The sequence below is a fragment of the Plectrocnemia conspersa genome, unplaced genomic scaffold (genome assembly GCF_051122295.1).
Source record: "Plectrocnemia conspersa isolate PC_06_02 unplaced genomic scaffold, ASM5112229v1 ptg000014l, whole genome shotgun sequence".
NCBI classification, from domain to species: Eukaryota; Metazoa; Arthropoda; class Insecta; order Trichoptera; family Polycentropodidae; genus Plectrocnemia; species Plectrocnemia conspersa.
The window spans coordinates 12,545,592-12,570,535 of record NW_028277178.1 but is presented as its reverse complement, the minus strand read 5'-3'; the positions used below and the strand labels follow the sequence as shown (position 1 = coordinate 12,570,535).

At 33.0% G+C, this 24,944-nt stretch overlaps 2 protein-coding genes across 3 annotated transcripts in view; one reads left to right on the top strand and one right to left on the bottom strand.

The window, feature by feature from the left end:
- Positions 1-24,944, bottom strand: part of LOC148226240 (uncharacterized) — a 182,033-nt gene that overhangs the window by 102,822 nt on the left and 54,267 nt on the right. The window lies entirely within an intron of this gene.
- LOC148226241 (uncharacterized) lies at positions 12,470-14,657 on the top strand. Of its 2 annotated transcripts, none has more exons than XM_088204484.1 (2): positions 12,470-13,168; positions 13,241-14,657. In XM_088204484.1, exons 1-2 carry the CDS (start codon positions 12,585-12,587, stop codon positions 13,755-13,757), a joined length of 1,101 nt encoding a protein of 366 aa, XP_088060610.1. In that variant the 5' UTR covers positions 12,470-12,584; the 3' UTR covers positions 13,758-14,657. The 2 variants fall into 2 exon arrangements, with proteins under 2 accessions (XP_088060610.1, XP_088060611.1); XM_088204485.1 differs by having other exon boundaries at positions 13,233-13,430.

The following is a 24,944-nucleotide window of genomic DNA, read 5'->3' as shown; positions in this document are numbered from 1 at the left end:
GTAAGTCGGGGTACAAATTTGCTTATAAATACATACGAATTTTGTTTAATTGGGACCGAAGACTAACAAAAACACTGTTTTTTATAAAAAAATATTAAATAAAATTTCAGTTATTTATATAAAAAATAATTGAGTTGCATGAAAAAGTTATTTCAACGCTTTCCTAAAATCTGAAAAACTCGTCTGATGACACACGGCCCTATTTTTTTTTCGCAGAATTTCTTCGTAACAAGCTTAATTTATTTTATTCTTTACTTTGTTGCTGTAATTCATTCTTCGTTAAGGTCTGTGCTTTTTAAGAATTTTAAACCATTTTCAATAGAGCTGAGGCCTCTTAAGCTTGCAATTGTCATATGTTTTTGTGGCGAGGCTGGGTCTGAGTCAGCACCTGACTATGCGACTCCAGCAACTCTTTAACATCATCACGGTCAACTTCCAAACTACCTGGCAAGATCGACAACTTCTTATATTACATGCGCGGCATTACTAGTTTCTGGCGTTATTTCTCTCATTTAAAAAAAAAGAAGCGAAGCTTCTTCCACACAATATTCAATGCTTTTTCTGAAATTTTAAAAACCGTGTAATTTAGAGTTCGCGTAAGTCAAGTTGTAGCGTAAGTTGGGGGATAACTGTATTTTAATATAATCAAATTTTATTTTAAAAAATCCCTAGATTGAATTAAAAATTATTAGTGTAGAACGCTTTAAATTCAAGAGAATGACCGTTTGTTAAATTTTATAAAATATTTGTGATAATATAATACTATTTTTAAGCCAATGTGCGTTTACTACGTTGTGTGTGAATTATGACCACTGTGCTACTGTGAGTATTATGTTAACCAAAAAAATATATCACGAACAATTGCCTTTGATCGTGTTTTTTAAATTCTACTACTCAATCACGAGTTTAAGTCAATGATTTATTACCGTTCTAAAAAGGTTAAAGCGTTATGTCTTTCATTAGCCCAAGGGTTTGTTTATCGGATTTCCTCCCCACGAGCGTGCCAAAGAATTCCAGAAAAGCCGGAAAGCCCCGAAAGCGAAATTATCAAGCTCGTTGTTGTTATTAGCCGATTAAAAGGACCATGTCGTTAATTGTCCGTACGCTAATGCACGCGATGAAATATGTAAACGGGTCCACCAAACACACAATAATCCTTTGTAAATATTGTTATATTAGAATGGCTTAAGACCCTGTCGCTAATTTTCAATTTTCGCCCCGGCCAGAAATGGGATTCTGGCCCGGGGCTGTGTGCTCTCTGTTTACTGCTAGGAATTTCCTAGCGTATTTGTTTGTTCGCTTTCATATCTTCTCTTTGAGGGGACCGTGGGAGGGATTTTCCCCGCCGCCGAGCGTTTAGGTATTTTGACAAGTCGAAATACCCTCAAAGTTAAATACATACACTAAATAAATGTATAGCGAGCGACAACAACGCAAATTACAACGGCAGAACGTAAATTACGTAAGTTGATAAACAAACAAACAAGCTAGTGGAGTGACGTGTGCTCCCAGCAGCTTATAATATTAATGATTTCGGATTTATATTTACGAATTATGAACTTGCCTCTTACTGGTTTCAAGAAATGTGATGAAATCAATAAATTATACCAAATTAATAAAGCATTTCATTTGAATATCCTTGAATGTAATGATAATCATAATTAAATAAGTAGGTAACACACTTTCAAGTTATTAAGCTAATATGATATATTGATACTCGTAAACGTGAGAACTCAAAGTGAGCAGAATAGCAGACAGCGAAAAGTTTATATTAGTAAATATAACTTTACAAAGGATCCTAGATAAATATTGTAAAATACATTCCCTGTTAAAAATGGGAAAACTCCTGATGATGCTGGGACAATCTTTGGCGAAATATAGAGACTCATTCAAAACACAAGATAAACGCGAAAAAAACACGTAAATATTTTTTAAATATTATATATATATATATATATATATATATATATATATATATATATATATATATATATATATATATATATATATATATATATATATATATATATATATATATATATATATATATATATATATATATATATATATATATATATTAAAAATATCATAAATCGCGTTTTTCCTTGGATTTTCAGTCTCTATATTTCACCAAAATATTTTTGGCATCATCAGGAGATTTTGATTTTTTATATACACTTTTTTTCGCACGGATAAAGTTTTTTAATTCGCACTTTCACTTGGTTTTTATGTCAAAAGTATTAGTAAGATTGAACACTATTGCTATATCTGCTCCGCGCATAGAAGCGAAGATAAAAAGTGTATATAAAAAAATGAAATCTCCTGATGATGCTAAAAATATTTTAGCAAAATCTAGAGACTAAAACTTCAAAGAAAAACGCGATCTAAACCAAGTGATTAAAATATTTTTAAATATTTTTAGGAAGTATAAAAATTTACATTTTAAAATATATATATAATTTTAACTCACTGGTTTTAAATATTTTCGACTTTTGCCAAATCCAAGTTTTCGCATAACTTTCTTAGTCAAATTATAACATGTACTCTTTGCCCGATAGTTTATATTTTGACAGAAATTAAACTATAAATTTCAGCAGTATGTACCCATTTTTAAAGGCTTTTGCAGACTGCTCGAATAAATAATTTGTTTGCGTCAAATTATTTATTCGAACAGTCAATGCCATGTCTATGTGACTGAATAATTGGTTTTGATGAATAGTCTGCATGAAACAACTACATATGAAAATATTAATTATAAAGTTGAGAAAACGTTATAAAGTACATTTTAAAGTGAATTCGTGCAACTAAAATGTGCAACATCTGATGGTGGTATATATAATATAAAAGCAAAACAAGTTAAGGCTTAGTTAGATAAAAATACGAGTTTTGTAAAAATGCACTATTCACCAGCAGGTACTATGGAAAATAATTTTATTTGTAGTGTGTTATTGAAACAATTGTGTCAGCAGTATACTTTATTCGCTTTCGTTAACTTAACCGTAAACTCTTTCTTTGTCATAATGAAAGCCGAATATCTTGACTTTCTTGTCCATACAGTAATCTGGTGAGTTAGTACGCCCTCGGCTATTATTAACGAATATTCAATGGATTTGAAAATTAGCCTTTCCTGCAGATAAAATGATTTGAAGTCCAAACTTATAATAAATAGGTCATTTGTTCAATATAAAATTTCTTAATGGATTGAACTTAAAGCTAAAAAAAAAACCCGTTCTTATATTGAAAACTTACACTGCATTTAAATATTTGAGAGAAATGACAAAGCTCATTTTAATTTTGCTTCCTGGCTCGCAGAGCTTTGCCGATCACTGGTCAAAGATTTTACACTAGCAAATTAACATTGTCAATAGTCATATGTTTTACAGAGAGACATGCGAATCCTTGTCTAAAACTTGAAACAAGATGTTGGCTAATCGTAATTCCTAGAGCTAATCGTAATTCATAAAATTTATATCGTCAAACAATGTTTCAATTGGAAATCTTTATGTCTAATCGTACTACCTGCTTTAATTCTACTGATTAAAACGAATATTGGTTTAAAAATTGTGAAAATCATAATTAGTGGTGAAGTGTCTCTCATGAAAAAACACCACACCGCTAGAATAGTTTAAAATATGTACATTTGAAATGCTGCTTTTGACCTACATTTTGATTTTTCACAGGATTTAAAGAATACTTATTAAATTATGCAATTAAACAAGTAGCAGTTTATTAAAACTATTTAATTGTTTGCTACATGTATATTTACATTATTATATTTACATGTATATTTACATTATTATATTTTTTATTGAAATTAGCATACATAATTTAACTAATAAATTAGTAAGCAAATATTAGTAATAATAATATAAATTGCTCTCGGTTCAGTACATTAACAACGGGTGACATTCCTATGACACGTCTTCACACATAACATGAAAGCATTAACCCAATTCTTCATCTAGAAATAGAATCAGAATCTTACTGCTAGGTTTTGTTGAAATCGATTCTGTAGTTTCGAAAATAATAGTACATATATTGTTATTGTTTTGACTTAATATGATGCCATTTTTTTGGCATAATCGTTTGTAATATTATATAAGTATCGTATCAGCCGCATTTCGAGTTTTCAATTTCAGCATGACTTGGTTGCAATTATATTTCTGTCACGTAACAATTGTAATTTTGCGGTTTTATGGTTTTGTGTCGGCCACTCAGTGTATTATATTCAAAATTAAAACCAGTGCTCTAAAAATTCAGCAATGCTGAAAACAAAATAAGATAGTGTTAATTTTATTTTTTAAATATTTTTCACTGTGTTTATTAATTAAGATGTGACGCTTAAATTTTATATTAGACATTGCTAGATGACAAGCTAAAATATTTGTTTTATGTTCTAGTGATTCTGTGTAGTTTAGATGTTTCTAGAGATCTGCTAGATATTAAGTTTTTAAGCTCTTACAAATACAGGACATCTCTCATTTCTCTCATGAGCCTTTTTTGCTATTTAAAATATTTGAACATCGCCAAACATCTTATTTTAAATTATTATGCTACCATTGCAATACTATTGTTTAATGTCTATGCTTTACTATGAAGTTATATTTTAATTTATTTTTTATTACCACGTTGTTCGAACATTTTACATATGAACATGTACATATCAAGTTCTGTCGAACCACAAGTTATTTGACACACGCGTTGTCTGCGAATATTATTGCAGTTTATACAGGGCCAAAGGTCTGCAAATATACGACAAAAGGCTCGACACTCGGTGCCAAGTCGCACAATATTGCGCCGGCCCTTTCATTTATTGCTTTTTGGCCGCAGAAAGGGCCCAAATGTATTCACGCGCCGCAGATTGACGACAGCTTGTGTAGCGCTACGAAAAAATCTATTAATATATTTCAGCGTCGCTTATGTAACACATTATGTTATATCATTTCGCAGGGGAATGTATTTCTGAACACGCAGAAGCCTGATTATAATATATATTTTGAAAGCGAGTCCCAATTTATGGGAACAAATTAATTTTACCGTTTATTTATTAACATACAATATTACATTATAACTTTACCTTAAACTACAAAAAAACACCCCTTTTGTTTTATTTTTAATTGTAAACCAGAATGCAGCAAACCAAACGTAATTAAATCTATTCAGTCACTCTTTGTGAAGAGGAGATGAAAGCGGCTTGTTTACTATTAGCGTCAGGTGGATTTTGTGGTATGTTTACCGTTGGAATAATAAACATTAAACCCTTGAATTTGATAATTAAACTGAATATCAAGGCAATGGTAATTGATTAATTAAAAAATAGAAGCAAAAACATAAAAATAAGCAATAACAGCACTAGCGTGAAATCGAACTCCCAAATAAGACACATAGTTTACATAATACAAACTATATTTATCAAAAAATATCATATCATTTTATACAACTGAATTGAAAAATCTGACAGTTTTATGATATACTAATGATATTATCTAATTGTAGCTACATAAATAAGAATTGAATCTATAGAATAGTCTTTGATTGAAATTGTTTATTAAAAATATTAATTGCAGATAAAATTTCAATTGAAATATTTTTTAAAGCATCCAATAAACTTCGGTTTTATAATATTACTGGGTTATCATTTTACTAGTGTTAATTAGTTATTGAAGAGCAAAACAAGTTTGTTAGAACTGTTTATTTCCTGCTTTAATTGATTTACACAATGATTTAAACGAAATATTTAAGTCTCTTTTAATTATTTTCTACCTTTTTATAAAAACAGAAATTAAGTGTTTAAGTATTTAAGTGATGCTGGAAACAGCATCATAAATTTATAAATTAAAAGAATGGCATAACAAGAAACGCAAATTTGGAATATCGCAGTCCGTAAGGTCAGAGTCTGCGGGTTCGAGCCACGGCAGCAGACTCGAATTTTTATTTTAAAAATGCGCTTATAATAAAATCTAACCCTAGCTACTAATTCACATTTATTGGATATAAATTATATTATATATATATAATAATTGGTAGTTAATACTTATTTGTATGTATTCATTGCGTCTTATTGATTTACCCAATTTGTACAGATGTAACCTGTTGTAATGCATTTGGTATTATGCCTGTAAGGTTATAACAGAAGTTAAAAAAAAACATGGTGGAAGATCATTTAAATAATTTATCTTGACACCCTCCAAATATATTATCATATTTCCCCCGCCATCATAAAATTCTTCTATAGAATTTATATGGTCTACTTTGAAACAGTTTCAGAAGTAAATAATACATCCGAGTCCCTTGCCCTTTTGGAGGTTAAAACTATCGACCACAATATTTATTCATGAAAAAATACATTTTGAGGTTATCGTCCCTTAAAGTTATGAAAGAACGCATCAAAACCACTGTATACAGGATGTTTAATAATGTGTAAAGGCGAGCGAGTGTAAGCTGCTAGTTGCAAATGTAAATGTTCGCCGCATTGCGGAGGTCTCTCCCGTCTTCTTTGGAAATGACATCGTTCGAATCTATCGGGCGGCCAGCCGACTATACAGGAGGTGCAGAAATCAGAGACGAATCGAACTTTTGCCAAAACAGTCGACCGACCGGAACTGATCCGGTAAGTCATTGGGGTGGCTCGAACGGAACCGAAATACGTCCGTCTGTTTTGCTTGTTTCACTTCCCTGGACGAAACCGAAAAAAAGGTAACCAAAAAGGCGGAACTATTACGAAAGTGGTTTCAGGTGAGCTTATGGTATGTTGCGACAGCTACGTGATTGATAGCGTGTTTCTATTTAAAACTACTTTAATGAGAGAGATAAGATAGTGGTAAACTGTATTAAATCAGCTTTATTGAAAATAATAAATAAGTTGTAAGAATTTATACAGGATAAGTTTGTTCACGCTTACTGACAACGAGAGAACCTTTATAACAAACAAAAATGATATTGAAAAACTTTCATGATTGTGATGAAGAGTAAATAATAAACTTTATAAATTAAGTTAGCTAAAAATGGTGAATTATTGTTTTGAATGTAGTTAAGAATATAGATAATTTGATTTTGCTCCTTCTCAATTAACTGAATTGGTAACAAATCTGTAGATCTTTAGACATATGTATAGTCCAGTCAAATAAGGCGAAATAAAGGCTAAACCTCGGAATGAAAGATAACAAGCTGAAATTTTGCACAGACCTTCGTTTTGATGTTCTAAGGACAGGGTGAAAAGTCTCATGAAATATCGTGTCTGCTAATCAAGATATCAAAGGTCAAAGGTCACAAAATTTGTTTTTTTGCAATTATCCCGCGTTTTATGCGTTGCACGTCATTAGATGCTTGACAAAACTTGTAAAGCATAAAATTATCTACAAGTTTAGTTTAAATATTTGTTTTGTATCATTAACCGTTTTTGAGATATAGCGCGAAGAGTGGGAGTCGTACATCCGTTTATAGAATCCAGCGAGTATTTCTACCTGCTTAACTTGGTATAGGCTTTGAAAAAGTAAACAATCGTGAAAAAAGTGGTCTCGGAAAGTCGTTTGAACCATAATTTTATTACTTTCTTCATTGTATTATTAGGAATTAAAAATGAAATATTGCTCGACAAGAAATTTGTGCGAAAAAATTAAAAGAGTTGAGAGATGTCCTTACGAAGTATGTACCAGATGATAAGAAGATCATTTCCAAATTAAAAGAAAAATATTTAACTGATATTATAGTTATAACGAAGATTGGATCATTCCCTATTTTTTCTTTTCGCGATGCTCAAGCTTAAGTTTTATCCATAGCTTGGTATGAAAATAAAAAAGGCACTTCGGAAGAAGAACACTTGCGCGTAGTGGAAGCTGCTGCGGCGATTATTAGAGAAGATATTCGATCTTCTGTTGTTGAGACCAAGTCTTATCCGCCCCCGAGTAAAATATTAATTAAGAAATTCCGAAGACTTTATTACATTTTCTGCAAGAAGTTATCATAAAGAACAGAAAAGGAAAGACGGGGCATTTTAAAACGAAATACACAGCTATAAGTCGTGCTATAATGACTTCCATACGAAAACGGCCCTTTTCTTCACAGTTATTAATAGGCCTATCTGTATTTCTTCATAGAAAAAATACAGATAGGCCAAACATCCAAAAAGACTTTTGGATGTTTTGTCAGGTTTAGGTTTTTTAGCTTCATATAGTGATACTGTAAAATGTTAAATTTCAGCTGTTTATCACCCACAGCCTCGTAATCAACCATCATAGTCAAGTGCCTTAGTACAGTATGCAGCAGATAATGCAGAAAAATATTTATACTCTTGATGGCTATAATACTGTTCATATAATGGGAATGATAAAAATAATAACTCCAAAATCTGAAGTTATATCTGATGACCGCATAAAGAAATTTACAACAAAACCAAGTGCAAAGGAGTTAGCAGCACTATCACATATTCCCCTTCTAGTGTATGAAAATCATGTCGTACCCGGATTGAGCAAGAGATTCAAGTTCAAAATTTTAATGATGTAGAAGAACTAACCGAACAAATATTTAATGTAGTTGATTTGTTGTGGAAGTACGGAAAGTGGAAAAATATCTCACCGTTGCCAGGGTGAAATGGATTTATTGAACAACTTACAAAAAACAATGAGAACTTTGTAACTTCTCGGATTCTGTTTCTTACTTTTATTCTTCATCCTGTGAGTAATATGGACACAATTTACACTACATTACAGTGTGCTATAAACACTGCCAAGAAACATGAACAAAGAACATGCTTAATAACTTTTGATCAGCCGTTGTACATAAAAGCACGTGAAATCGTAGCAGCTTCAGATGCTAGCTCAGACTTGTCCAGAGTAGTTGTGAAACTAAGAGGCTTTCATATGCTTATGTCTTTTATTGGATGCATAGGGTATATAATGAATGGAAGCGGAATCAAGAAAGCTCTCAGTACAATTTATGCATCGAATTCTGTCGACAAAATGTTGGATGGTCCCGCTTTTGCAAGAAGTATCAGAGGCCATACGTATTACTTTTTGCATTATCGATGATGATTTTTGAAGATATGGAGATTGAAAGTTATAATGCTTTAGATGGGTTCATTCAGCAGATAACGATTTGCGATGTTTTCTACGAAACTGTGGAAGAATGTACAGGTAACTCTGGCTCCGTAGTTAACATAGCGTTATCCTATAAAAAGATGCGCGCTTCCCACTCCCCGCGCTATATCTCGAAAACCATTAACCATACGAAGAAATAAATTAAAACAAACTTGTAGAAAATTTTATTTTCTATAAGTTTTGTTCAACATTTAATGACATGCGACGCAAAAGAGGCGAGATATTTGCAAAAAAACGATTTTTATGACCTTTGACCTTTAATATCTTGATTAGCAGACACGATATCTTTTGAGACTTTTTACCATATATTTAGAACGCCAAAACAAAGGTCTCTGAAAAATTTCAGCTTGTTATCTTTCATTCCGAGGTTAAACCCTTATTTGACTGGACTAGTAGGCTGACCTATTTATTATATGTTTCGACTCCAAATCATTTTTATGCTCGGAAGTACATATATCAGCTATCGCGTATTCTCTGATATAAAACATTTAAAATCTACACTTTAGATACTACCCTTAAAAATATAATTTTACAAATATTGAATTGGACATGAAGTAAATTGTCGCCAAGCAATTACGTCCACAATGATCCTATTGTTAATGGTTTTGCATATTTTTATTTTTAGCAGCTAAATTTTATTTTTGCTATATTTTATTGTATTTTCTTAGTATAAATAATATATATTTTTAATTTTATACCCCCTACCTCCCATTCCCTCCCCCCCAAGACCTTTGCAAAAGAAAAAATTGTCCGCAGACTGAGAAAAGTTGGACAGCGTTTATCTAGAGAAAGGATTATTTTAAGATTTGCTAAACTAAGAAAAGAAATAAAAAAGTTTCTAGGAGAGCAAAACTTTACTATGTTAGAGATTTTTTGCTTGATAATTGGATGGCTTAGCTTGCATTTATGGCGATGATTTGTCTTCTTAAAAAATTTAGAGATTTTACACAAATATTTTTACGATGCGTTTAAAAAGCCTGTTTTTTTTCATTATCGCATTTAAGAGGAACACAAAAGATTTTTTCATTGCTCCTGAAGTAACCAGGAAACCTATTTCTAACATAATTGCGCAATATTTAGGGGCTTTTATTCAAAACTTTAATCACTATGACCCAGATAATAAGAATTAGCATAAAGGCAAAAACGCTATAAAAGTTTTGCTTGAAATTGTAAAATTTATATTAATAAAATAAATTAACTAATTATTTTAAATATTTATTCAGTTTCTGTTATATTTTTTTCTGCAATATTTTTTTATTTCTACGTTAGTAGTTCACAAAATTAATATTTTCAGTGGTCCATAAGTGTAAAAAGGTTGAGAAACAGTAATCTAGGAAACCAGTTCTGAGTTTTAAAAATACTTTTTATTATTATTTGATATTACACTGATAATCATAAACGCTGGCAAGCCAAGAGCAAAGGACAAATACCTTGCAGAAGACGTTAAAGTTTAACGAGCATCGCGGATTAGCTCAGTTTTGCCACATTGTCTCAAAGTAGCGACTCGTGTCCTTCCATCCATTTTACTGCGAAGGTGCGAAGAAGAGACATGCCGACAGTAGCTATATAGCGTAGGTGGCGAAATGCCCGTAGAATGTAGACATTAGAAATAAAAGAATAAAATGACGTCAGCGTTTTTCTCTCGCCCGCCGGCTAGATAGAAGGGAAGACGTTGAAACAATGGGGCGTCGTTAAATTTATTAGGGAGCGTCTTCTTGATGCTGTACCTACCCTATTACGCGAGACAGCCACCTACTGAAATTTAATAAGGCCGTTTCATAAAGTAATTCAATAAATGGTCTATTTAGTTATTACATAATCTCAGAGCTAAGCTGGTGAAAACGCGAAAATATAAAATTCTGATGAATGTCTTCGATGAATCTAATTCACCATTAACGTTCAATACTGTTTATAATTTTTGATGTTTTGAAATATTGTTTACTGCTTGAGAGCTTAGAAAATTGTAGATAATGCTTTACTTTTTGCCTTTGAAAATAATTAAATTTGATTTGGGTTTGAATGGAATGTGACGTGTCAAAACCGTAGAGTAAAATTAGGAATCAAGGTTTGTGAAGGTACGTTTCATTATTTCACAGAGCGTATACCTACGTATGAGCTGCCTAATTAGGCACAATGTCACTATCATCAGCCGCGACGAGAGCTGAACAAACCGAACGTGTCACCCTGTCCAGAACAGAGATTGTGGCAGCAGAGCCGTCCGCAAACAAAACCTACTCGTGCTGACTATTAATTTGGAACACTTTATACTACGAATGGCACATGTGAGCGCTAACCATACATAAGTATTATTAGTATAATACATATGTATGCACTAGCGGCGCGGAATACCGAGCACTTCTCTGTATTTCAACACAGCGAAATTAGCGCAAAACTTTTAACACCCCGTTGTGTTTTGACATGCACCTACCAATAAAAACACTACAGAACTATTAAGTCAGACCGTTATATATATATATAAATATATATTTGTGCAATCAATTTTTAAATTAACTTTCAATGCAGCATCCACTCTTATTAAATTAATATTTACAAATTACTACATATAATTATATTATATATATATAAACTTAATTAATCGGGTTGTTTGTGCTGTAATTCTTCGTCGAAGAGTAGTAAAATCGTCTCAAGACGTGAATCAACTTATAGTGAATTTCTGGAGACTGAATTGTCGTGTTATCGATGAATAGGCTGAACTTTACTAAACTGACAATCAACGCAAAGTACTGTCTCTTATAATATCTTTTCTGAAGGGAGGAGAGAAAATTTTGCCTACCGTTTTCTTCCATCGTTTAAGAACGCAATTATGCTTGATGGGGTCAGTGGAAAATACCGTACATTTCATTATAGAAAAACAGTTTACCCACGTGTAGTGAATTGCGTAAATGTATAACAGTGGTATCTTACCTGATAAATAGACCGTTTTAGATTTAACTTGCACTTGTTCCATAATGCCAAATTATTTTGTAATTTATTTGTGTGCAGCAACTTGTGACAATAAATAAAGTTAAATACCTGTGAGGATTTTAACCACGTACACAATTAATTTCAAAAACATTCTAACGATCACTTCGAACTAATAAATAGAAATTCTTACTCGTATCGAAAATATGGCATAACAATAAAAAATATATATCTCTGGACTAAACAATTGCGTTATTAATTGTTAATATTTCACGAACCATTTATATATAGCACATCCATCATGAGACGTTAATCATTCTAAAACACATGAAAAAACTACTCTTAGCTTGTAAGGGATGCGTAATAGACAATGCGTGTTTTACAGCTCAAAATACTTTTGTGTTATAGTACCCTTTGATAACGAGCACCGAAGCGACCATTTGACTCTGCTCTGTACCTCAGCGGTGAACGGACGCATCCGCGCCTGCTCTCGCTGCCGTTCAAAGCTCCGACCCCCCACCCGCGACCATTTGCAACAACTACGACGCCAGAGACATTGCCGGCGCGATGAAGAAGACGCTTACGCGCAAGCGTGCGGTGGGTACGTTAAAAGCGTACCTATCGCCATCAGCAGAACAAGAATGGCAGATGCCAAAGAAAACTGCCCGACCCTCTACTGACGCCAACCTGTTGCCGACTTCAAGTCATAACAGGTATGACAAACTCCCCGAAGTTGCCGGGAGTAAGCACGCAAGAGTGCCACCTGTCATCATGGAGGTGGTTGGCACACATCTCCAGACCATCGACCTCATCAAGTCGATGACCAAATCAGGTAATTTTACCCTCCGCTACACCGGAAGAGGTAATGTTTCCATCCAGTGTGCGACGCTCGAACTACGAGCGACCCTGATGGATGGTTTGAAGGGCCACCGTGCCTTTCACACCTTCACCGCCGACGAAGACAAGACAGTTAAATCTGTCTTGAGGGGGCTTCCTGAGGTTCCCGTTGAAGAAATCGCTGCTGATCTGGAGCGGCAAGGATTAAGCGTCGTCAAAGTAACGGCGATGAACACCAAGGCAGAGACCTCCTCGCGGCTCTACCTGACGCAGTTTTCCGCTGAGACGACGGTGACGTCCATAAGAAGCATCCGGTACGTTTGCTTCACTAAGGCCACGCTTGAAAAATACAAGCGTAATAAGTCGCACGCGACTCAGTGTTTCAGATGCCAGCAGTATGGCCACGCTGCGAGGAACTGCCAACGAGACCCCAGATGCGTGAAATGCACAGGAAACCACGCCACTTCCGAATGCACTAAAAAAGACCGAGAGACGCCAGCAACCTGCACTGGATGCAGCGGAAGTCACCCGGCCAACTACAAGGACTGTCCTCGCAGGACAGAATATCTCCTGCAGATGAAGAAGAGGCAGCAAAAGCCACATACCGCCGTACTGACCGCACCCAAGCCAACGTTCGCTCTGGAACAGAGTCAGTTTCCTGCCCTTCGGCCAACGAAACCAGCAGTGAAAAAACCGACTATCGTCCCGGAAGCCACCCCAATTAAGACGCAACAACGCCCCCAAGCCCGACAGTCTGAGAAGCCCTCATCTGAAGCCATGTCTACTGATGAGCTTCGCAGGATGCTGACTATCCTCCAGGAAATCCGAACTAAGGCCGGAAAGTGCGCTAGCAAAATTGAAATTGCTTTGATGATGGTCGAGTATCTCGATGACCTCTTCTAAAGAAGACATTCAACTCATGACGTGGAATTCCCGTGGGATCCGTAACAAAACCGGAGAGCTGGAGCTGTTAATCAGTGAGTACAAACTTGATATTGTCGTAGTCACCGAAACTTATCTAAAACCACATGTTAACGTATATTTACCTAACTTTGCCTGCATTCGGAGGGACCGACCCTCAAGGCCAGGCGGAGGGGTCGCGATATTTGTTAAAAAATCGATAAAACACGCACGTATAAACACTAACACTAATAATCTAGAAACCGTCGCGATTCAAATTATTCATAAAAATAAAATAATAATAATTGCTGCGGGGTATAATTCGCCTAGTGACGAACTGCTCCGGAGTGATCTAGATTCGATATTTTCTCTAGGAGACTCGGTCATTTTGACTGGGGACTTCAATGCCCGTCATATGCATTGGGGCTGTTCTGGGGCAAATCGATCTGGAGCGTCACTTTTTAACTACTTGAGCGACTCTGACACGATTGTTAACTTTCCAAATTCACCGTCGCATTACCCTTCCAATCACATGACGCCGTCAATTCTGGATATTGCTTTGGTCAAGGGTAACTTAAATACGTCAGAAATGTATTGCGTTCAGGCATTGTCTTCTGACCATCTTCCAGTGTTATTCTCGCTGGAGGGTTCAGCGGAGGTAGTCTCTGAAACGCTTTTTGACTATTTAAAAGCTGACTGGAAAAAGTTTAAAGATATAGTCGAGTCTCGTTTGCAAGATGAGCGACAGAATTATACTCCGCATAACATTAAACAAATTGACGATGATATCAGTTATTTAACATCCGTTATCGAAGAAGCCAAAATATCATCAATTCCGACGCGTAAAAATCATAATAATAAAAATCAACTTACTCCACAACTTATCGAAATAATAAAAACCAAAAATAAACTAAGAAAACAGTGGCAAAATAATAAATCTCCGCGACTTAAATCTGTAATAAACCGCGTAACTAGTTATATTCGCGATAAAATCCAGCAAATAAAAAACGAATCGTGGACGCGTAAACTAAAAAATCTAAACCCGGCAGATAATTCCTTATGGAAAATAACTAAATCACTTAAATATAAACATTCGGAAATACCCCCATTAAAAAATGGAAACACCATCGCATGCACGAACAAGGATAAGGCAGAAAATTTAGCCAGCGCTTTCTCCACATCTTATTCGCTTACTGTAAATTACTTAGATTCAAAAATAGACAACAAAGTCGCCCGTGCGATACGAAATATTAATTCATCTAGCGTAGATATTAGTTTAGTGAACAAAGTTGGTTTATCAGAAGTTAATAACATCATAAAAAATTTAAAGAATAGAAAAAGTCCCGGTATAGATAAATTAGATAACGTTACGATAAAACAACTTCCAAGAATTAGCATCAATTATCTAACAAATATTTTTAATGCCTGCTTATCTTTCGGGTACTTTCCCGCTATTTGGAAAACCGCAAAGATCCACCCAATTAGAAAGCCAGGAAAGGATAACACTATCGCAATTAATTATCGTCCAATAAGCTTATTACCGTCATTCAGTAAACTATTTGAAAAAATAATTTTATCACGTTTAAAGGGATCTTTGGGGAATAAAATTATCAATGAACAATTTGGCTTCCGCGAAAACCACTCTACGACTCATCAGCTCAATAGGTTAACAGAGCACATCTCTGCTAATTTTAACATGAAAAAATCAACGGGACTCTTATTGTTAGATGTGGAAAAAGCGTTTGATACTGTGTGGCATGATGGGTTGATTTACAAACTCCACAAATATAAAACCCCTAACTATCTGCTACACTTGTTACGCTCCTACCTTGATCGTCGAAGTTATGTTGTTTCAGTAAATAATGAACAATCGATACCGCGTAATATCCCAGCTGGTGTTCCTCAGGGGAGTTTACTTGGACCGTTCCTTTTCATTTTGTACACAAATGATATACCTATTTTAAAAAATACTTGTCTTTCAATGTATGCCGATGATACGGCGATAATGAGTAGCTCTTACGGTCTTAAGCCTATTTCAATAAAATTGCAAAAATCCTTAACTCTCTTAAGTAATTATTTCAAAAAGTGGAAAATAAAAATAAATCAGGACAAAACGGAGGCTATAATTTTTACAACTCGAAGACAACCTTTGCCCCCGACTATTATAAGCGAGCAGGGAAAGTGTATAGAATGGAAGGCGAGCGTTAAGTACCTCGGAATTCACCTGGACTCCAAGCTTAAATTTAATAAACATATAACCGAACTTAAATCTAAAGGGCTCGCAGCCATTGCGGCGTTAAAACCAATTTTTAATCGAAAAAGTGCGCTAAATACTAAAAATAAAATTCTATTATATAAGCAATTAATCAGACCGGCAATGACTTACGCCTGCCCAGTGTGGAGTAATACGTGTAATACTAACTTTTCTAAGCTACAAGTTGTTCAAAATAAAGCTATAAAAATAATTTATAATACACCTTTTTATACTAACCTCAAAAAACTTCATAATAAATATTTAATTCCAACTATTAAAGAACATGTTCACCACCATACTAATAATTATTATAAAAAAATACCGCGAAATCATACTAACCCGTTAATCTCAAGAATCGGTGATTACGACAAAAACAAACTCAAATTTAAATATAAACACAAAATGCCAAAGCACATCTTGCTCTGACGCATAAATTTTACCTATTAATTTAACAGCTCCAGGTCCACGAGTTTTATATTAAAAATATATATTTATAATTTAAATTTTTTTTTTTTTTTTTGTTAAAGGTGTTTATGTACTTTGACCTAAACTTAACGTATTTTATGTTCTTTTATTATTCTTATTTTTGTAATTCCTCTTAATTTAGCTAATCAATCGTAAATTGTGATAATGGTAATTAACCAGCAACCAATGAAATGTAAATATATATGTTTATAAAAATGTATTATTTAATTATGTAATAAACAAAAATTAAAAAAAAAGAAGCGACCATTTGACAGTTTCACTTTAAGGCAGTGGGTGTGTCCAAGAAGCTATGCAATTGGCCCGCCGTCATCCTCATATACGGTTCGATAGAGCTGTTTCAAACCAGGAATATAAAATATGTGACACTTGGTCTCAGAGAGGCGGATGACAGAGTAAGAAACTCCGAAGACTCGATCAGAAACACACTAGTAACAATTAGATAATAGTTGACAATATTTCAACTCGAGATCCGCAGTTTAACAAAACTTATAAAATAAACTGATACCAGCCTTTTCCGCATCTATGTTGGCTGCAAAATCACACCCCTATGGCCTTAAAGTCCGAAATACCCTATACCAAATTAAAAAGATGATGTATAATGTTTTTTATTTGATTTTTACTTGACCCTAGCTCTAGATGAGGTAATAAAAATATAAGAAAGCCGAACTTAACCATTTCTCTAAGTTGGGTACCGTTTCAAAAATTGTTAAAATTGATACATATATTTAATCAATCATGTGGCTCGCATGTAATATTATCATTGCTAACGTTTCGACCTCAGGTGTTGAGGTCATCATCTGAGCATGATCTTATTTTTTTCGATGCACTGAATTTTAATTTGATCTTGCATCTTTTTTTGCAGTTGCAGTATCTTTTATTTATTTTGTATTAATAATTCTAAGCACGTTTTACCACACAATTTTATTTGCATTTTTAATGATTTTTTGTGTCAAATATTATATATTTACACATTAACTTACATTTGTATTAATTAACGTATAACAGAAAATTTTACTTTCCATATTGAAAACACGAGCTTCGAAAGCGTTTAATTATTTAACGTCATATAACTCTTAACGGAGAAGATAATTAAAATTGCGCAAGCATCTACTTGAATAATTTATAATATTATACATTATTACGTGTACAGAACTTGTGTATTTAATTAGAAAAGTCAAATTTTCTGAATAAAATATTTTTTTTAAATTAAAACGCTTTTGCTTATATATTTATATAAAATACATCATATTTTTTATATTATCTGTATTATTTGGAGACAGTATTTTTACTGTTATGAGTAGTATACAATACTTGTAGATTCAAACTCAAGTACAATTTTTGTTATAAATAAGTAAAATAAAGTATCTTGATCAGCGTTTCAGCATTTATATAAAATCAGACAGTTGTCAATAATCATGCGTACTCAAAGTGTCAAATGTAACAACACATTTACGAAATGAATAGTTTAACCACCACTTTAACCAACACGTTAAAATTATTCGACCCATTGAGCAAACATTTCACAAAGTTGTGTTTTTTTTTTTTTTGAAAGACTAGAAGAGTTGAAGATAGGGTAAGGCATGTGCATCATCAGACGAAAATATTTAAGCTGAAAGTGAAAGTGTGGTTAAAGACCCGCAGCTTTTAGGCTTTTCTTATGGCTCCTTTTGGCGCATTTTGCATCTGGACTGGTACCTATTATACATTAATAATTGAGATAACACAATAGCTGAAGTCCCGAGACCATGAACAGCGAAAAATTTGCGCAGATTGGGTGTTACAGCAGCACAAAGTTAATGTTGATTTTTTGCAGAAAATCTTTTCTGATGAGGAACATTTTCACCCCTCTAAGTATGCTAAAGTGCAAAATTGCCGCATATAGAGCGAAGAAAATCCTCGTGTGATTCGCAGGGGAGCATTACATATCTAAAAAGTAGCTGTTAAAAAGTCCGGCGGCATCATTAGACCTTACTTTTTGGAAAACTATGAAGATCGGATTGTATCAGTCAATAATGAGCGCTATAGGCGCATAAAATAGACAATTGTTTTTGGTACAAGATCAAAGATATTGCTGTGAAAGACATGTAGTTTCAACAATATGGCGCAAATTGCCACTCATCCGGAGCAGCATTGAATCTTTTGAGTGAAAACTTCCAGGTCGCATTATTTCCTGTTTTGTTGATGTCAACTGGCAGCCAAGATCATGTAATGTAAGTCTATAAAACCAACATCCGTCAAATACAAAAATGTACGATAAAGTTGTAGAAAGGATCGACTGCTGCAAAAAGGTCCAGAGGCGGCCATTTAATCAGTATTATTTTTCATGAATAATAAAAAACATGAAACGTTCTATTAATAAAAAATATCTTTATATTAGAAACTGAAGTTTGATCTCTTTTTACCTACACGAAATTGCTATATATATTATATATTAAGCGTGCAAACGATTTTATATTCTATTAAAAGTCTATAATTCCGAATATATGGGTATGCTAGGTTAAGCGGTTTTACATTTGTCCTAATTATTTACCGCAATCGATATGGGCTTTGTTGGACAACTCCCTTTAGTGTTACCCCTATTCGGATAATTAAAGCTAAGTAACTTAAACTGAACACGAGCATTGGAATCTCTATGACGCAAATTGATTTGGAGTTTACCACAATATTAGTTATAACACAATTAATTTTAATGACAATTATTATAAAATAATTACAACATGTACATAATTAAATTTGGAGTATATTGTGAACAATAATAATCGTATTTTAGATTACATGTTATCAGAGATTAATCTTGTAACTTATTAGTAGACACGCACTGATGGATGTGTAATAATAATTTTAGAGCCCTAATCACACGTAATCTAAATAATATTTAGTTAATAACAACTGGCGAAACGTTGAGGGGGTAGGTTCTGATTAAAATTCAGTTTGCGAAATTCGCACATTAATTATACACGAGGTGTTAATTAATTCGCCAAGGGTGGTCTTTAAATGTGGAGCTATATTGTAATTCCAAATGTGTAACCGGATAATTAGCAGTAACCCTATCTGTCTATATCTTTGTAAAATAAAGATGCTATCACGTTTTCAAACGATATGTTCAAAAATAAGTACAGATAGGATAACCCTCGTTATAAAATTTGTATCTGCTTCAAAAGTACGGTCTTCATTAATGATACAGCGATAAAAAATAATTTTATATTATATTTGTAAATACATATATATTAATTACCGAACCATGACTGCATTTATTAAATTTAGCCTAATTAAAAAACTTAATGACAGAAATATACAATAAGATATTGATGTGAAATTAATCTTTTAAATTAAATAGAAAAGATAAACTAGATATGCTAATTAAATGCTATTGATCACATATTTTTTTATATGGATCAAAATAATTCCTTAATGCCTTTTTTGAAGTATTAATATTAAATGTTGTATCTTGAAATATAAATATATATTGTATTTATAAAAAATGTATTTAAAATTAGCCTTTTACTTATAGATCTATTCCACTGCAATGTATTATATTTACTGGTGTTAGTAACTTATAAAACACTATGTTTATAAAGTTGCATATTCAGAAAACCGTGCATGTGCGACCGGCCTTAACGTCAGCTACAAAGAACTGGTTCGTACCATTTAATTTTAATGTCATCTTTGTATATATTTTTTATCATTATATGTTGTAGTAAGATATTAGATCACAATAATCTTATTTTAATTTATATATACTCATGAAAATAAATAGCAGCTATGTCTCGGAACAGGGCTCGATAAAAATATATTTATTAGAGAGAATGCCTTACATTTGGTAGATATTATAGATATGTATGTGTATGGTTATTAAAAGTAAATTCAATGCTTCCGATAATACGTTAAAGGTTTGTAAATCGTCCAGAGTTGAGTATAAGTACATTTTAAAAACAGAATATAAAGTGAAACTTAAAATCGGTCAGCAAAATTTAAATTTAATATACATACAAATGTACGCCCGATTTAGTTTAAATAAAGGGCTCTTCTCCTTGACACGTCTACGCATGAGGGTAGGCCCTTATTTTCTGCGGTGTACCGCAAAAGGGTAGGAATGAGGGCTCTTTGCCACTTCGTTTGCATTCCGTACGTGTCGGGAATGGGTATTCGCTCTGACCAAAGGCACGCCGGGAATTGACGATAAAAAATTAAACGGGCCGCCGACACAGAAAAAAACCGACACACAATCATAAAAAGGGACCTCGGCGAAATGGACTCACGTACATAACGGGAAAACTAAGTTGGCACGAGGGCTCCGCAACTTCCTGACGAATGTTATTCGGTTTTCTGCTATGGCTCAAACGAGGAGCGATTTTCAAAGCAGACTTTTATTAGAGATCGCTTTGGCAATTTTACGGAAAATTGCGACTGTATTTTAAGCGGCCTTTGCGGCGGCTACGCTTTTCATGTATTAAATTCATAATATTACTAAGACGTGAGATCAAACTTTATATATTACAGTCTTATTTCTCTATTGATATTCTGATGATGATGATGGTATTCTACCATAATACGTTTCTCTACTTTAATAAAAAAAATGTTTCTACTTACTTTTATAAATTTAATAATAATTTAAATAATTTATATAATTAATGCTCTTTAAGACGAACTTGTTATTCCCTTAGCAACAAACAAACAAAAAAATATCAACAAAAGATCATATTTAAAATTACGCTCTAGGCCTAGATGACCGCGTTTTTGGCCTACATATATAAATTTAAATACGTATTGTAAAAAACATTTATAGTATTGTAATATAATAGGTTAAAAATATAAAATGTAATTCTATATTTATATTTTTACATTTTTATAGAAACCTCAATTACGTTCGAGTCTTATGAAAAACGCGAGATTATGAAATGAAATATTGGGCTGAATTCAAATGGGGCCGAAATTGAAAGGAAAAATGCCTATAGGGAGCGGGCCTGCGGGATTTATTCTGTTGCGTGAAAGGTGATGATAAAAAGTTAACGTATTGTATATAAAAAAAAGAGTGTGCTATGTAGTCATACATCAAAAAAAATGTTTATTTCTATTGTAGTTGATCATTTTCCCCGCTCTTCTCGTTAACCATTCCGCGTCACTGGCGCTCTTTAGCAATTCCTGCCGTATAATATTCATTCGAATGAGATGACGCATGTTCCTTAAAAAGCGATATGTCAAAAAATACATGGAGTAAATAAAATATGAGACGATACATAAATTGATATATGCTTATATTTGACAATAGCCCAGTTGGCAAAGCTCCCTCTTAAGTAGAGCTTTTACATTTGAAACTATCAAAATCATATACATTGTATATATAATACATATATCGCATAGATAATACATATGTGTGACATAATACGGTTTATAAATGGCAAACTAGTTTAATGAAAATTATCCATATATACATATTTATATATTTAAATATAATAAAGTTAACTTTTCTAGATGTTCACAATTTAGTTATTAGTTATATGTTATTTTGTACACGCTAAGTGAAGAGTATTAAAAGCAATGACTTAAGATATTATACGTTTGAAATACAAAGGCAACTGTAACCATGCATATTTATTTTATCTATTATTTGCGTGTTTTTGCCACGTGCTGGAAGAAAAAAATATTATGACAGTCTATGCAACCGCTCGCATGTTAATACATATATTTATTTATCTCAAAATCAGTGCATATTAGTTAAAAATAAATACACAACGACAATGCCAATCCTCAGATGTTAATTTTTTAACAATAAATATACGCTAGACTTTTTTTTTAAAGGATTGCCTTGACGTTTTCAATTACCTATATGCTAAATCATTTTTCAATAAATTTGACTTTGTACAAATTTTATTTACGCATTATTTGCTTTAGTTAGCGAATGAACAGAGTTATTAAGATCATTTTTTTACACTCCCAACTGCGAATATATTTTATCACCCAGCGCTTCCCTAACTATGTTCTGCGGAATACGGTACTGTGTAAAGTGATAAAATTACCATGTTCCTTAAATGGTTTTACATGCTGCAACTAATTAAAATATTGATTATTTTTACAAATCTGACCACATGATTTTTAAAGGTTATGCAATGGTCATTCTACAATAGCCATTTCACAAAAACTAATTCAACTTTAAAATATTTAAAAAAAATCAATTATGGTGCACATATGGTGCACATAATATTTTTCAGCAAACATCCTTGTATTTGCCAAACTCGTTGAGAAGCTGAATATCTCATGCAAGATAAGCGTTTTAAGCACTGTAGAAAAAGGAACGCGAATAACATGTTTTACTTGTCACTGACAAGCAAGCTATACTCATTGTGTACAATATGACTTTAAATACTCAGGATTTCTTTAAGGACAAGCACTCTTAAAAACGCAAAAATAGAAAATACTTTTACTAACACATCTATAAATGATTTTGCTAACAGTTTTTTTAGCAAAATCAAAGGCTAAAATAGAAGTCCGATAAAATCTAATGTATATTATAATAGTAATACATATTCTCTTTATTTTATTTTTATTCATTTTAGAAAACGGTTTTTGCTATCAGCTAAATTTTTTTTACACATTCAAGCTCACACTGATTACAAATAATTAGGGATTTGAAAATCTGAACTTAAAAAAATATTATTACAACTTATTTTAGCAATGTTACCAATAGAGTATCCAAAATTTATTACGCAGGGCGCATTGATTCAAAATCCTAATATTCGGCAATGCTCAATTAAACGAGAGCTAAGATAATCAGGTAAAAGTTGTAATGAAAATAAACCCTACTCTTCTTTTCAATGAATAAAGAAGATGAGAAACATAATTATTGTATGGAAACGATAACCATCACTCAGAAACGAGAAACCGTCGGGGTAGTGAAATAACAGCTCCATTAGGATATTAGTAAATTAATCTCGTTGCACGTTCTCATTCAAAGATCGCATTGAAAGCCAACCATCCGAAACTATCGAACAAGTCGTTCGATAAAAACTTTCCCAATCAGGGGTTATCTGTGGGTATGTTTCTTCCGCGAAAGCCTCCTCACGTCTTACGGTCGTGCGTGTCGCTAGTGAAACATTTTCTTCAAACGTGAATAGAATTTGGAAGAATTTATAAAGACGAAGACACACAAAAAACAATAATAACGTAACTGAAAAACACATAACAACCTTCCAGTTGCCCGCCTGAAGAAATATGTATGATATATAAAAATAAGAAAAATTTTACGTTTCGTATCGCTCGCTCGCAGGCATAACCTGAACACGTAGATGACAACGTATGTACATACGTTATGTGTGTTTTTTCTCTTTATGTTTACAACTTTTAAATTGATCACGTTCTTATCTTTGAATTACTATCTCACAAAAATACTTTGTCAGATAAAGTGCTCAAAAATATTTTTTTAATAAAATATAAGACATTTATTTTCCTGGTGTTATTTTCGTATAAAACATCCAATGTATATATAGAGCTTTTTGTACAAAAATAAACACATGAGACGATTCAGAAGTTTACGCGTATATACTACATCTTTTATGCCTCCGTACATGTATGTATAAAAGCAGTTCCGACAATGTTTCGCAACTGCGTCGACTTTTTAGTGTTGCTATATAAAATTTGATATATGTGATGTATAAGAGCGGTCGTATCTTAAAAAGTTGTAGCACAGAATGAGATTCGGACAACTCACTTGTGGTTAAAAAATGATTGAAGGCTTTTCGTGAAAATATTTTATGAACAACTCAAAAAACAATTGGATATTCAATTTTAATCTAAATAAATTAAGTAATATCTAAAAATAGTTAACTAAACTAATTTCTTAAATACATTTAATTAATAATATCAACCAGTACATGAAAAAACCTTACAATATAAAAAAAAGCATCGGCCATATAATTAATAATATATACTATTAGATCATATTCATAAGATTATTTTAGGAGATTTATTTAAAAAATATGATATAATAAAATTCAAAGTTTAGTTCAAAAATACAAATATAAATTATTCGTTATAGTTTTGTAGCGACCACATACAGATGACCACGTTACACAAACCCTAAACTCACGTTAGTGATTGTGACCAAAAACGATCATTCATTAATAATGGAAATAAATAATATAACACAGAACACGAGTTCACAGTAACTATTCTCCGTCATTAAGAGAAGCCTTTTGAGGCAAAACGGTCACGGATATCATAAATCACTACATACGTGATCATTTTCAAAAAATGCAATACGACCTTAGACGAGCGAACGTCGCTTTCTAAAGGCGTAGACGTACTTAACCGTTCTATGAACCGACTGTAGCGATTGGCTGAAAGATCGCTGCACATATTCGATTGGCCAGCAAGCATTTGACCCCTTAAGTATATAAGCCCGGACTCCGATGAGGAGAGGCAGATCAGAGAGGAAGACAGCCAGAGAGACAGAC

Coding starts and splice junctions, on each gene's coding strand:
- LOC148226241 (XM_088204484.1), top strand. CDS start 12,585: ATGAAGAAGACGCTTACGCGCAAGCGTGCGGTGGGTACGTTAAAAGCG. Junction 13,169..13,240: donor ACGTCCATAAGAAGCATCCG/GTACGTTTGCTT, acceptor TCAGTGTTTCAG/ATGCCAGCAGTATGGCCACG.